Source organism: Mesoplodon mirus (assembly GCF_964341445.2).
Source record: "Mesoplodon mirus genome assembly, chromosome: 16".
NCBI lineage: Eukaryota > Metazoa > Chordata > Mammalia > Artiodactyla > Ziphiidae > Mesoplodon > Mesoplodon mirus.
In genome coordinates, this window is record NC_138992.1 from 36,080,392 (window position 1) to 36,096,892 (window position 16,501).

Below are 16,501 nucleotides of genomic sequence, written 5' to 3' on the forward strand. Positions count from 1 at the left end.
AAACTGTTAATGTTCTAGTTACTTAAAGGGTAAGCGTTAATTATATTGTGTTATAACAAGTGTCTGTTACATAAATCCTTTTAAGTACCAAATGTTGCATTAAAAATTAATAAAAGGGAAACAGTATCTACTTCAGAAGCTAAAGGATTCAAACAAGATAATTAACTAAAAAAGAACAACAAAAACAAAAAACATAAACAGCACCAGGCACAGCAGTTAAAAGCACTCACTCAATAAATGGAAAATACTCTTTGCTGTCTTTACCACCACCATCATCATGAGCTTTCATGTGGTATCATACTTGACTCTCATAAATACACTGGTAGGTTGGCAGTAATGATAATTCACATTTACAAATGACTTACCCAAGGTTGCACTAGGTTAGTGCTGGAGGGAAGATTTGAACCAAGATCCCCTAACTCCCAATCCAAGACTCTTTCTAATTCATTATAAATAACTTCCCAGAGTAATATTTGCTTTACGTCTATGTAAAAACTATAAATGACATTTCTTCCCCTAAAATGTCAACTCATTTATTCAATCCTGCATCATCCAGTTGTTTGTTTTCTATTTTTCATAACTTTTTATTTTGGCATTTTAACCAAATATTTCTTTCCACAGAAGATAAGAAGGAGGCATTGAAAATGTCTCAGAAACAAAGTTTGGGCCTTTGCATATGCTCTTATTTATGCCTCACAACAGAGCTGCAAGATCAGGATTATTCTTCATTATTAAAATGTGAAGGCCAAACATTAAAGAACATACAAAAACAAAACTATATTCCAGTTCTTCTAGTTCCTATTTGTATGCCCTAACAAGACAAGTTAAGTAACCCTGAGACTCAATTTCACTTTGCTTTCTTGTAACTAGGACTTAAAATAAGTAAATGAATATATGACTAAACGAATGAGAAAGGATATCACTTTATGGAATTGTAATGAGAATCTGAGAAAATCAATTTAAATAATAATAATAGCAGTTAATTTTCTGAGTGCTGACTACGTTAAGACACTTTTATGCTATGGTATATATGTGAGGAAACTAAGAAACAGTGAAGTGAAGTAACTCATCCAAGGTCATACATCTCTATGAAGTTGGGAGAGCCAGGGTTCAAACTCAGGTAGTCTAACTTTAGTGCCAGCACCTTTAACAATTATGTACAATGGCAAGTCACAAATAAAAGGTGTTCACAATAGTCTCCTTACTATATTTTCCAAAAATACCCACTGCTTACCCTATCAGAACATGTATCAACAAGTGTTGTGCCTTACTTAACTATTATGTCTTCTAACAAAACTAAGAAGCAGCACTATTTTTTTCAGAGCTCTAATTTCAAGGCTTGACACAGTGCCTACCTTCCATGTAGAACATAATAAATAAAATAATAATAAATATTTGGTAGTTATTAAATTATATTATTACTTAATAGTTCTTTTAATATAAGCAGAAGGAGAATGCAGCACATAATAAAGGAGGCTTTGGGATTATCCAAAAATCCCAAATATGCTCTGTAGTACACAAACCTAAAACATAAATCAGTCAGATACACTGTTTTGCCATTACTGAACTATGCAAAAGCAACATGTCCCCTTTCCTCTTTCACAAAGATTCAAAATTTTAACTAAGTATTATTTAATTTTTATTCCTTCAACCCATAGCATTGTAAAATACTATATATAATATTTGAAGCAAGAAAGTAACCAGTAAGAAAGAATAAAAATTAATATAAATGTATGCTAAATTTTACATATGTGCATTTTTCCAGGCTGAAGGCATAAAGCTTTCATTAGACTTATCCAGGAGCCTGGTGGCCCAAAAAAAGGTGTAGAATGCAAGATAACTGTTTCAACAATAGAAAAAGCTATACTCTTCTTAACGTTTACTCACCAGAAATATCCATGAATGCACGATCCCACAATTCACCTACTGTATAGCATTCTGCAGAAGTGATGTTGACTGAAAGAACAATATCATCTTCAACATATTTTAGTATGAGATTATTTATGACAATATTTACATTATTTACAACTCGTCTAATCAGACTCTGCACATAACCTATAAAATAGAGGAAAAAAGAATCCAATTAGAAGTTAAATCAATAAATAATTATTCTTAAAATGTTACTAAACAATACATGTGAAAGATGGGTATCATTTATCATATTTTGCAAAGATGAAACTAACATTCAGATAAGTAAACAGGCTTGCCAAAGAGACACAGCTAATAAGTAGCAGATCCACCCCAACAAAAACCACTATAAAGAAGTTCTATATCATGAACTTTCACATACTAAGAGAAACCATAGAAGCCATACCTTTTAACAACATAATTCTAGATCCCATTCAAAGATTATCCTAATCTACAAGTACTTTGTCTGATTTCTGCCTGTTTTATTTTCCCAAATGAAACAATGTTACTATATACTGATTATACAATACATAAGAGGAAGAAGAGCTTCTTGAAGGTTCTTTTTTCAGCTACCGTCTTCTCTTCCTACTTTAAATACCCATAAAGACATTCAAAAACAAGGCCTGGAGGAAGAAAGATAGAAGAAACAAGACCATCATAACGGATTCAATGATTTCCACTTACTAATGTATAATACTGAAACACAGAAGGGGGGAGAACATGACTGAGGAAGAAAACATAGAAAGTATTAAAGAAAGAGGGGAAAAAGAACACAATGAAGAAGACAAAAGAGAAGAGTAGGGAAAGAAAGAAAACAGATAAAGCATGATGCAAATTCATAATCTCAGAAGTTTCTCACACAATAAATGTGTATATAGATATATTACTGAGGAATATAATTGAAAATATAAGTGAAACTAAACTAAACAGCATTTAAAAAGACAAACGAGAAAAAGATTAAAAACTTTATTCAAATGCATTTTCCACTATAAAACCTATGTAAAAACTAATTAAGGGCCTCCCTGGTGGCGCAGTGGTTGAGAGTCCGCCTGCCGATGCAGGGGATACGGGTTCGTGCCCCGGTCTGGGAGGATCCCATATGCCGCGGAGCGGCTGGGCCCGTGAGCCACGGCCGCTGGGCCTGCGCATCCGGAGCCTGTGCTCCGCAACGGGAGAGGCCACAACAGTGAGAGGCCCGCATACCGGGGGCCTCTAAAAAAACTAATTAAAATTTTAGCTATTTCATGAAATAACTATCTGCTTGTATTCTTTTTTTTTTTTTTTTTTTTTTTTTGCGGTACGTGGGCCTCTCACTGTTGTGGCCTCTCCCATTGCAGAGCACAGGCTCCGGACGCGCAGGCTCAGCGGCCATGGCTCACAGGCCCAGCCGCTCCGCGGCATGTGGGGTCTTCCCGGACCGGGGCACGAACCCGTGTCCCCTGCATCGGCAGGCGGACTCCCAACCACTGCGCCACCAGGGAAGACCCTGCTTGTATTCTTTAAACCAGAACTTTACTGACAAAATAGAATCAACTTCTGTCAGCAATTGACATTGTTAACACCTACACCGAAGCCTGCTAGAAGAAAGCTTACTTAAATTTATTCAACCGCAAATGCTTGCAAAAACCAACTCCTTCATTCATTACCAATGGATACAAACAGAAAAGAAATGTAGAATGACTAAGTTCAAGTTTTTCTCATATTAGCAGCTTTTAGAGTGCCAATTATCATATGCTATAAAATTAACATACAAAATATCAATAAATTTAGGGAACAAATATTTTACGAGAGCAGATGCTAAAATGATGCTTAACAAATTACACTTCCAAAAGAAATTTTAAGTATCAAAATGTTCAACCTTAAAATGTATATTTCCCCCATGCTATCACTACTCAAGAGAGATGTTAAAAATGAACAGTTTCGGGCTTCCCTGGTGGCGCAGTGGTTTAGAGTCCGCCTGCTGATGCAGGGGACACGGGTTCGTGCCCCGGTCCGGGAAGATCCCACGGAGCGGCTGGGCCCGTGAGCCATGCCCCTGAGCCTGCACGTCCGGAGCCTGTGCTCCGTAGTGGGAGAGGCCACAACAGTGAGAGGCCCGCATACGGCAAAAAAAAAAAAAAAAAAAAAAAAAGAGCAGATCTAAGAGCTCTCATCACTCCATATTTAGAGACTCCCTAGGAATATATCTCTTCAAGTGAAATAACAGTAATTCAGGTCTATTCCACAAGCATCTGAAAACGCAAGGTCACTCTGGGGATAAGAACCTCTAAGACGTCATATTAGATGGCTCTAAAACAACAGCCTCCTGCTAGTCAACCTTTCCAGAAATTCTTATCATTATCCAACTCTCTCCCACCCACAAACCCCATTCCTCCAAACACATACATCTAATGCCCACAGGGCCAGAAAAAACACTATGAATTTTCACTGACTTTGCTCATGATCTTCCCCCTGTGTAGAACACTTTGTCCATTCTCCCATCTTGTTCAGGCCCAGGATGAATGTCCTCTGCCCTATATCCTCTTCTTCAATGTCCCTCACTCTACACATCAACATTAAGGAGACTGTATCACTTTTCTTGGGCTTATGTTACCTCATAAGCATATCATTTGTATATGTTTATGTATAATTACCTTCTCTGTTAAACTATGAAATCCTAGAGAGCAAAGATTATATTTTATTTATCTGATATGATTAAATTAAATAGTGTGTGGCAAATACTTGGGTTACAAACAGACAGTACTTGCAATCAGTTTATCCTAACATGGTCACTAGGAAGCCAAGTTGCTCAAAAACAGAGATTCCATGGTTGATGACTTGGTTACAGCACCTAAAAACTTCCTCATCAAATTTTTGGTGTAAAATATTTCGGGGGGTTATGCAGCATAATATAGGCAACTTATAGTTAAAGGAAAAGTTAGTTCCCTCTAATGTTCTTGCCTTTCTTGTATGGTTGAAATTATTTCAAAACAAAACTTATTTGGAAGGTTAAGAATAAGGATTCCTTATTGGTAATGCAGTAGAGAGGTTCTATAATACAAGAATATTTTTTTAATCCATCAGCTTTAGTAACTAAAAGATAACTTAGGGCAGTTACTGTAGGAGCTAAGGAAAATAGCTGTGAGTTGAAGATACTTATTACCAGTATTATTACTTAAGACAGAGAAGTTCTAAACAACTAAAGAAGGGTAAAAAAGAGAAATAAGTGTAAGTACTGACAAGAAGAACACAAAATCACCATTACATGAAGATGACTGTTTTTTATATAGAAAATCCAAAAGATATAACTGAAAAATACTGAATATCGATCAGCTAACAAAATATAAAAACTTGCTATTCTTCATAACGAAATGAAAAGAGAATGGTTTAAAAAAAATGATAATTCCTGCTAGCAATAAAAGATATGATAGCATTTTCCATCTATAAAAGTTTCAAAGAAATATTTTTTGATAATAAAAAACAGCATTGGACCAAAAATGTGCTTGTTAGAAAATATTGTTAACAAAATTTTTCACAGGGAATAATTTGTTTACACATGCCAAAACCTTAAAATTACTCACAAATTTTGATTTTATAGTTGATAATTTCTCCTAAGGAAATAAACAGAGGTGTGTGCAAAGATTTACCTACCAGTATGTTTGTTAAAGCATTTTAGAAAACAGAAAATGAAAAATAACCTAAATAACAAAAAAAAGGGACTGATTAAACAAACTATGGAACAATTACACAATGTAATACATGCCAATGATTAAAATAACATTGTGAAAATATTAATGTCCTTGAAACATGTTCCTAATGTTAAAAAACACAAATTACAAAAAAAAAATGTATATGTATATGTGCACACACACACACATAAAGAAACAAAAGTCTCTAAAAGGTTGTACATCAAAATGTTAACAGGTTGCATGTTCTGGGTAAGATAAAGTAAGCACATTCCACTCTTTCTCACTGAAGGTAGCCAGAAAACCTGGAAAGAAAGTATGGAGCAGCTATTTCAGGACACTGAAAAGTAAACAGTAAGCACGAGAGGGGAAACAGAAGAATGAAAATCAGAGCTTACAAAGACAAAACAAATAATAAAATGGTAGAAGTAAATTCAAACATATCGGTAATTATTCTAATTTAATTGTATTGTGGCCAGAGAGGATGGTCTTTATGATAATGATTCTTTGAAATTTGTCAAGAATTCCTTTTTGATCAACTCTTTTTCAATGTCTATACATATCCAATGTGTGCATCAAAAGAATGTACACTGTCTTATCTGCTGGGTGCAGAGTTTTACATGTATCTATAAAACAATCTTGTTAATTGTGCTATTCAAAGACCCAGTTTCGGTATTTTTTTTTTGTCTGCTTGATTATTACATTTCAAAGATAGGCTGTTAGGTACATACAAAACCATCATATATTTTTTGGAGAACAGTGCCTTTTACTATAATTCAGCATCTATTATATACGTCCATCAATGCTTTTGCCTTAAGTTTTATTTTGCCTGATCTTTATGTTATTTTTGGATAGTGCTTTTCTACTATACCATTTTCCATCCCTTCATTTTCAATTTTTCTTACCTCTCCATTTTACCTCTGTGTTTTAGAAGCCACATACACCTGAACATAACCACTCCTTTCTTTTAGTATCCTAAAAATATTAATTGTGCCTCCTTAGAGCTCCTCTTTGCTTTGGTTTTGCACTGTAGTTAGTAGTTTACAAAATCTCCTATACTAAGCCATTAATTCTCTAAGGGCAAAAATAGCCTTCAACTAGCTACTCCAGCATACAGCAATAAAGATTTGGGGAACTGAACAGCCTGCTTCCACTAAGCAATGTTTTGAAACTCAATCTAATTAGAATGAAATAAAAGCTCTCCAGTTATCACTTTTTCTGTTATAAACAAAATATAGATTGAAGGTTAGATAGATTAATATCTATCTAGATAGATTGAAGGTTATTGACAAAAGCATAACATACTTTTAAAATGTTCAATATATTAAGGAGAAAGAACACCTGTATGGCAGAAATGGCTAGCTATCCATCAATATTTTGTGCTTCCCCTTCCAGAATGTAGAATTGTTTCTGAGATACGACTTCTAAGATATACATAATGTCCATGAAGATAGTTTTCCTCAATGAAATTTGAGAAGGATATGTTATCACTTCCAACCTGGGGGTAGTAAGAAGTTGACAGGTCTTCTCCAGATTCTCCGCTTAAAAAGGCTGAAAGCAGGTCTGCAGACCTACTAGAGAATGGACTTGAGGATACGGGGAGGGGGAAGGGTAAGCTGGGACAAAGTGAGAGAGTGGCATGGACATATATACACTACGAAATGTAAAATAGATAGCTAGTGAGAAGCAGCCACATAGCACAGGGAGATCAGCTCCGTGCTTTGTGACCACCTAGAGGGGTGGGATAGGGAGGGTGGGAGGGAGGGATATGCAAGAGGGAAGAGATATGGGGACATATGTATATGTATATAACTGATTCACTTTGTTACAAAGCAGAAACTGACACACCATTGTAAAGCAATTATACTCTAATAAAGATGTTTAAAAAAAAAAAAGAAAAAAAGGCTGAAAGCAGTATAATTCAAAGCCTGGGTAGGGCATAGCAGAGCCTCAAGATAAAAGGAAACTGGTCTTCTGACAGAACACTACCTTGACTAGTACATAAAGAAAACAAACACTTTTGTCGTGCTAATCCCCTGAAATTTAGAAGTTAAGGTGTCCACCATGTAATATTAACTTAACTTACACATCTGGTCATTTTTTTTTAAAGTTTTTCCTGAAAATGTTAATGGAAAATGTTAAAAACAGTAAAAGCGTAAAAATAGAAGAGGTAAAATAAGCTCTGAATTTCTTTTTCATTTACAACAAGGTTCTCTCTATTCTTAGATGTTCCAGAAAGGAACAGTGATTAGATAGCTTAAATTGCTGAGCTTCCCCACAGGCAAGTAGACAAGAAATGATTGTGCTATCTTCTATAAAATACATTGCCATTTTTGGCCCAGGCTCTCGAAGAGCTGATATATTACAAATATTCTTAAATTATCTGATACTCTCTCCAACTATTATTAAACTCCCTTCAAGAGATATTTTTCAGAAAACCAAGCCCTAACAGCCTAAGGTGGCAAGCATTAAGCAAACACACACACACACACACCCCTTCCATTTCATATTCAATATTTTCTGCAGAAAACAAAATCTTGACTAAATGACTACTAATTTAATAATATATACCTCATGTATACCACAGGTATTGTAAAGTATAATAAGGTATTCCTCATCTACACCAAAATATCTAAGTTTCCAATTTCTCATCCACAAAATGTAAGCTAGATCACAGGCTTAGCTGGGGCCTATAGGTAGACTTCAGTGAGTATGTGAATACCCCACAGTCACATGCAAATTTTAAATGTGCCTATGTGGGTCTATAACTTTTTCAACAGATTTTCAAGCATCTATGTCCCAAAAAAGATAGACTGCTAAACCAGAAAAATCAGAAGTAGCTTCTTATTCTACATTTCAATGACTCTATGATTCTGATTATCGATCTCTGAAAACCCCGTGTGATTTTATGCAGTTCAGTTTTTATGCAGTGCAGTAAATACATAAATGGCTATTATGAACCAGACATTGTATCAGATCGGAGCTGGCCAAATCAGGCTGTGCCATCTGTTGTTATAAATAAAGTTTCATTGGAACATAGTCACAAACATTAGTTTATTTATGGTTTATGGCTGATTTCACAGTACATCAAAAAATGAAAGAGCTGTAACAGAAAATATATGGCTTGCAAAGCCTAAAATATTTAATAACTGGCCCTTTACAGAAAATATTTCCTAACCTCCATGCTAGATGATGAAGATCAAAGATGTCTAGGTCACAACTTCAGACCCAGTGGGCAATATAATTTTTAATTTATCTATACCCTAAATATTTCCATTGCACCCTGTGTGTGTGTACATACATATACTGGGTTGGCCAAAATCTTTGACTGGTGTCTCCCGTAAGATGACTCTAGTAGCGCTTAGTTGTCTTTAACTTCGTTTGAAACAATTTTGTTAAGACTGTATTGTGACAGCTGTCATATCAGCGTGCATTTAAAAAAAATCAACACTGATGAATTTTTGTGTAGCCATTGTAATACTGAACAGGGAAGGAAAAGCAACATTTTTGGCATATTATGCTCTATGATTTCAAGAAAGGTAAAAACACAACTGAAACGCAAAAAAAGATTTGTGCGGTGTATGGAGAAGATGCTGTGACTGATAGCACATGTCAAAAGTGGTTTACGAAGTTCTATGCTGTAGATTTCTCGCTGGACCATGCTCCACGGTCAGACAGACCAGTTGAAGTTGATAACGATCAAATAGAGACATTAATTGAGAACAATCAATGTCATACCATGTGAAGATAGCCAACATACTCAAAATACCCAAATCAACCACGTAAAATCATTTGCACCAGCTTGGTTATGTAAATTGCTCTGATGTTTGGGTTCCACGTAACTTAACCAAAAAAACCCCTTTTTTTTTTCTTTTTTAAATTTTTTAACTTTATTTTTTTTATACAGCAGGTTCTTATTAGTCATCCATTTTACACACATCAGTGTATACATGTCAACCCCAATCGCCCAATTCATCACACCACCACCACCACACCACCACAGCTTTCCCCCCTTGGTGTCCATACATGTGTTCTCTACATCTGTATCTCAACTTCTGCCCTGAAAACTGGTTCATCTGTACCATTTTTCTAGGTTCCACATATATGCATTGATATACGATATTTGTGTTTCTCTTTCTGACTTACTTCACTCTGTATGACAGTCTCTAGATCCGTCCACGTCTCAACAAATGACCCAATTTCGTTCCTTTTTATGCCTGAGTAATATTCCATTGTATATATGTACCACATCTTCTTTATCCATTTATCTGTCGACGGGCATTTAGGTTGTTTCCATGACTTGGTTATTATAAATAGTGCTGCAATGAACACTGGGGTGAATGTCTTTTTGAATTATGGTTTTCTCTAGGTATATGCCCAGTAGTGGGATTGCTGGATCATATGGTAATTCTATTTTTACTTTTTTAAGGAACCTCCATACTATTCTCCATACTGGCTGTATCCATTTACGTTCCCACCAACAGTGCAAGAGGGTTCCCTTTACTCCACACCCTCTCCAACACTTATTGTTTGTAGATTTTCTGATGATGCCCATTCTAAACGGTGTGAGGTGACACCTCAATGTAGTTTTGATTTTCATTTCTCTAATAATTAGTAATGGTGAGCAAATTATCATGTGCTTCTTGGACATCTGTATGTCTTCTTCGGAGAAATGTCTACTTAGGTCTTCTGCCCATTTGTGGATTCGGTTGTTTGTTTTTTCAAAATTGAGCTGCATGAGCTGTTTATATATTTTGGAGAATAATCCTTTGTCCATTGATTTGCTTGCAAATATTTTCTCCATTCTGAGGGTTGTCTTTTTGTCTTCTTTATGGTTTCCTTTGACGTGCAAAAGCTTTGAAGTTTCATTAGGTCCCACTGTGTATTTTTGTTTTCATTTTCATTACTCTAGGAGGTAGATCAAAAAACATCCTCCTGTGATTTATGTCAGAGTGTTCTTCCTATGTTTTCCTCTAAAAGTTTTATAGTGTCTGGTCTTACATTTAGGTCTCTAATCCATTTTGAGTTTATTTTTGTGTATGGTGTTAGGGAGTGTTCTAATTTCATTCTTTTACATGTAGCTGTCTAGCTTTCCCAGCACCACTTATTGAAGAGGCTGTCTTTTCTCCATTGTATATCCCACCTCCTTTGTCATAGATTAGTTGACCATAGGTGCGTGGGTTTATCTCTGGGCTTTCTATCTTGTTCCATTGATCTATGTTTCTGTTTTTGTGCCAGTTCTATACTGCCTTGATTACTGTAGCTTTGTAGTATAGTCTGAAATCAGGGAGTCTGATTTCTCCATCTGTTTTTTTATCTCAAGACTGCTTTGGCTATTCAGGGTCTTTTGTGTCTCCACACAATTTTTAAGATTTTTTGTTCTAGTTCCGTAAAAAATGCCATTGGCAATTTGATAGGGATTGTATTGAATCTGTAGATTGCTTTGGATAGTATAGTCATTTTTCACAATATTGATTCTTCCAATCCAAGAACATGGTATATCTCTCCATCTGTTGCTATCATCTTTAATTTCTTTCATCAGTGTCTTATAGTTTTCTGCATACAGGTCTCTTGTCTCCCTAGGTAGCTGTACTCCTAGGTATTTTTTTCTTTTTGTTGCAATGGTAAATGGGAGTGTTTCCTTAATTTCTCTTTCAGATTTTTCATCATTAGTGTATAGGAATGCAAGAGATTTCTGTGCATTAATGCTGTATCCTGCAACTTTACCAAATTCATTGATTAGCTCTAGTAGTTTTCTGGTGACATCTTTAGGATTCTCTATGTATAGTATCATGTCATCTGCAAACAGTGACAGCTTTACTTCTTCTTTTCCAATTTGTATTCCTTTTATTTCTTTTTCTCCTCTGATTGCCATGGCTAGGACTTCCAAAACTATGTTGAATAATAGTGGTGAGAGTGGACATCCTTGTCTTCTTCCTGATCTTAGAGGAAATGCTTTCAGTTTTTCACCACTGAGAACGATGTTTGCTGTGGGTTTGTCGTATATTGCGTTTATTAGGTTGAGGTAGGTTCCCTCTATGCCCACCTTCTGGAGAGTTTTTATCATAAATGGGTGTTGAATTTTGTCAAAAGCTTTTTCTACATCTACTGATATAATCATATAGTTTTTATTTTTCAATTTGTTAATATGGTGTATCACATTGATTGATTTATGTATATTGAAGAATCCTTGCACCCCTTGGATAAATCCCACTTGATCATGGTTTATGATACTTTTAACGTGGTGTTGGATTCTGTTTGCTAGTATTTTGTTGAGGATTTTTGCATCTATATTCATCAGTGATATTGGTCTGTAATTTTCTTTTCTGGTAGTATCTTTGTCTGGTTTTGGTATCAGGGTGATGGTGGCCTCATAAAATGAGTTTGGGAGTGTTGCTTCCTCTGCAATTTTTTGGACGAGTTTGAGAAGGATGGGTGTTAGCTCTTCTCTAAATGTTTGATAGAATTCACCTGTGAAACCATCTGGTCCTGGACTTTTGTTTGTTGGAAGATTTTTAAACACAGTTTCAAGTTCATTACTCGTAGTTGGTCTGTTCATATTTTCTATTTCTTCCTGGTTCAGTCTTGGAAGGTTATACCTTTCTAAGAATTTATCCATTTCTTCCAGGTTGTCCACTTTATTCGTACAGAGTTGCCTGTAGTCTCTTAGGATGCTTTGTATTTCTGTGGTGTCTATTGTAACTTCTCCTTTTTCATTTCTCATTTTATTGATTTGAGTCCTCTCCTTCTTTTTCTTGATCAGTCTGGCTAATGGTTTTTTTTTAACATCTTTATTGGAGTATAATTGCTTTACAATGGTGTGTTAGTTTCTGCTTTATAACAAAGTGAATCAGTTATACATATACATATGTTCCCATATCTCTTCCCTCTTGCGTCTCCCTCCCTCCTACCCTCCCCATCCCATGGCTAATGGTTTATCAGTTTTGTTTATCGTCTCAAAGTACCAGCTTTTAGTTTTATTCACCTTTGCTATTGTTTTCTTTGTCTCTATTTCATTTATTTCTGCTCCATTCTTTATTATTTCTTTCCTCTGCTAACTTTGGGTTTTGTTTGTTCTTCTTTCTCTAGTTCCTTTAGGTGTAAGGTTAGATTGTTTGAGATTTTTCTTGTTTCTTGAGGTAGGCTTGTAGAGCTATAAACTTCCCTTTTAGAACTGCTCTTTCTGCATCCCATAGGTTCTGGATCGTCGTGTTTTCATTGTCATTTGTCTCTAGGTATTTTTTGATTTCCTCTGATTTCTTCAGTGAACTCATGGTTATTTAGTAATGTATTGTGTAGCCTACATGTGTTTGTGTTTTTTACATTTATTTCCCTGTAATTCATTTCTAGTCTCATAGCGTTGTGGTCATAAAAGATGCTTGATATGATTTCAATTTTCTTAAATTTACTGAGGCTTGATTTGTGACCCAAGATGTGATCTATCCTGGAGAATGTTCCATGAGCACTTGAGAAGAAAGTGTAATCTGCTGGTTTTGGATGGAATGTCCTATAAATATCAATTAAATCTACCTGGTCTATTGTGTCATTTAAAGCTTCTGTTTCCTTATTTATTTCCATTTTGGATGATCTGTCCATTGGTGTAAGTGAGGTGTTAAAGTCCCCCACTATTACGGTGCTACTGTCGATTTCCTGTTTTATAGCTGTTAGCAGTGGCCTTGTGTAATAAGGTGCTCCTATGTTGGATGCATATATATTTATAATTGTTATATCTTCTTCTTTGGATTGATCCCTTGATCATTATGTAGTGTCCTTCCTTGTCTCTTGTAACATTCTTTATTTTAAAGTCTATTTTATCTGATATGAGTATTGCTACTCCAGCTTTCTTTTGATTTCCATTTGCATGGAATATCTTTTTCCATCCCCTCACTTTCAGCCTGTATGTGTCCCTAGGTCTGAAATGGGTTTCTTGCAGACAGCCTATATATGTGTCTCATTTTTGTATCCATTCAGCAAGCCTGTGTCTTTTGGTTGCAGCATTTAATCCATTCACGTTTAAGGTAATTATCGATATGCATGTTCCTATTACCATTTTCTTAATGTCGGGGGGTTTGTTTTTGTAGGTCCTTTTCTTCTCTTGTGTTTCCCACTTAGAGAAGGTCCTTTAGCATTTGTTGTAGAGCTGGTATTGTAGTGCTGAATTCTCTTAGCTTTTGCTTGTCTGTGAAGCTTTTGATTTCTCCATTGAATCTGAATGAGATCCTTGCCAGGTAGAGTAATCTTGGTTGTAGGTTCTTCCCTTTCATCACTTTAAGTACATCATGCTACTCCCTTCTGGCTTGTAGAGTTTCTGCTGAGAAATCAGCTGTTAACCTTATGGGAGTTCCCTTGTATGTTATTTGTCATTTTTCCCTTGCTGCTTTTAGTAATTTTTCTTTGTCTTTAATTTTTTGCCAGTTTGATTACTATGTGTCTCAGCGTGTTTCTCCTTGGGTTTATCCTGTATGGGACTCTCTGTGTGCTTCCTGGACTTGGACAGCTATTTCTTTTCCCACATTAGGGAACTTTTCAACTATATTCCCTTCAAATATTTTCTCTGGTCCTTTCTCCCTCTCTTCTCCTCTGGGACCCCTATAATACAAATGCTGTTGTGTTTAATGTTGTCCCAGAGGTCTCTTAGGCTGTCTTCATTTCTTTTCATTCTTTTTTCTTTATTCTGTTCCACAGCAGTGAATTCCACCATTCTGTCTTCCAGGTCACTTATCCGTTCTTCTGCCTCAGTTATTCTGCTATTGGTTCCTTCTAGTGTATTTTCCATTTCAGTTATTGTATTGTTCATCTCTGTTTGTTTGTTCTTTAATTCTTCTAGATCTTTGTTAAACATTTCTTACATCTTCTTGATCTTTGCCTCCATCCTTTTTCCGAGGTCCTGGATCAACTTCACTCTCGTTATTCTGAATTCTTTTTCTGGAAGGTTGACTTTCTCCACTTCATTTAGTTGTTTTTCTGGGGTTTTATGTTGTTCCTTCACCTGGTACATAGCTCTCTGCCTTTTCATCTTGTCTATCTTTCTGTGAATGTGGTTTTTTGTTCCACAGGCTGCAGGACTGTAGTTCTTCTTGCTTCTGCTCTCTGCCCTCTGGTGGATGAGGCTCTCTAAGAGGCTTGTGCAAGTTTCCTGGTGGGAGAGTCTGGTGGTGGGTAGAGCTGGCTGTTGCTCTTGTGGGAAGAGCTCAGTAAAACTTTAAACTGCTTGTCTACTGATGGATGGGACTGGGTTCCCTCCCTGTTGGTTGTTTGGCCTGAGGCGACCCAACACTGGAGCCTATCGGGGCTCTTTGGTAGGGCTAATGGCGGACTGTGGGAGGGCTCACACCAAGGAATACTTCCCAGAACTTCTGCTGCCAGTGTCCTTGTCCTCACGGTGAGACACAGCCACGCCCTGCCTCCGCAGGAGACCCTCCAACACTAGCAGGTAGGTCTGGTTCAGTCTCCCCTGGGGTCACTGCTCCTTCCCCTGGGTCCCGATGCACATACTACCTTGTGTGTGCCCTCCAAGAGTGGAGTCTCTGTTTCCCCCAGTCCTGTCAAAGTCCTGCAATCAAATCCCACTAGCCTTAGAAGTCTGATTCTCTAGGAATTCCTCCTCCTGTTGCCAGACCCCCAGGTTGGGAAGCCTGACGTGGGGCTCACAACCTTCATTTCAGCGGGTGGACTTCTGTGGTATAAGTGTTATCCAGTCTGTGAGTCACCCACCCAGCGGTTATGGGCTTTGATTTTAATATGATTGCGCCCCTCCTGCCATCTCACTGTGGCTTCTCCTTTGTCTTTGTACGTGGGGTATCTTTTTTGGTGAGTTCCAGTGTCCTCTTATCGATGACTGTCCAGCAGGTAGTTGTGATTCTGGTGTTCTCACAAGAGGGAGTGAGAGCATGAAAAAAACCTTCTTGACCATATTTCCACATGTGTTTCTCCACTGAAACGTAACGAAAACGTTCCGTTTTTAAAACCAATTGTGACGAGCAATGAAAAGTGTATACTGTACAATAATGTGGCATGGAAGAGATCATGGGGCAAGAAAAATGAACCACCACCAACCACACCAAAGGCCAGTCTTCATCCAAAGAAGGTGATGTTGTGTATATGGTGGGATTGGAAGCTCCTCTATTATGAGCTCCTTCCGGAAAACCAAACAGTTAATTCCAACAAGTACTGGTCCCAGTTAGACCGACTGAAAGCAGCACTCGACGGAAAGCATCCGGAATTAGTCAACAGAAAACACATAATCTTCCATTAGGATAACGCAATACCGTGTGTTTCTTTGATGACCAGACTAAAACTGTTACAGCTTGGCTGGGAAGTTCTGATTCATCCTCCATATTCACCAGACATTGCACCTTCAGATTTCCATTCATTTTGGGCTTTATAAAATTCTCTTAATGGAAAAAATTTCAATTCCCTAGAGGACTGTTCTTTGCTCAAAAAGATGAAAAGTTTTGGAAAGATGGAATTATGAAGTGGCCTGGAAAATGTCAGAACGTAGTGGAACAAAACTGTGAATACGTTGGTCAATAAAGTACTTGGTGAAAATGAAAAATGTGTCTTTTATTTTTGCTTAAAAACCAAAGGAACTTTTTGGCCATCCCAATACATATATTCTGAGTAAAAGGGTAAGGAGAAAAAAAGGGAAGAGACAATTACATGACAAAATCAAAAAAGAGGAAGCTATGCACTAGAACACAAAATTTATCTGAGCTTCCTAGAAAATAAGTAGAAAAAAACTTTAATGAAAAAATATTTAACAAGAAAAAACATATCCGTTAATTAAGAGGTCCTGAATAAATTAAAGGACAATACCCTTAATGCCACTTTAGAGAAAATGCAGAAGCAGCCCACAGAAGGCTGGCTTCTTACAATGACCTTCAACAAAACCAAAGGTTGTACACTTCAGAGAGCATAGGACTAAATAA

At 36.7% G+C, this 16,501-nt stretch overlaps 1 protein-coding gene across 9 annotated transcripts in view; it reads right to left on the reverse strand.

The window, feature by feature from the left end:
• VPS13B (vacuolar protein sorting 13 homolog B) overlaps window positions 1-16,501 on the reverse strand; it is a 791,361-nt gene that overhangs the window by 728,724 nt on the left and 46,136 nt on the right. For all 9 annotated transcript variants that reach the window (XM_082600778.1, XM_082600779.1, XM_082600780.1 and 6 more), the window contains one exon: window positions 1,888-2,055. In XM_082600778.1, the coding sequence (XP_082456904.1) occupies window positions 1,888-2,055 (168 nt within the window). The remainder of the gene's footprint in view (window positions 1-1,887; window positions 2,056-16,501) is intronic.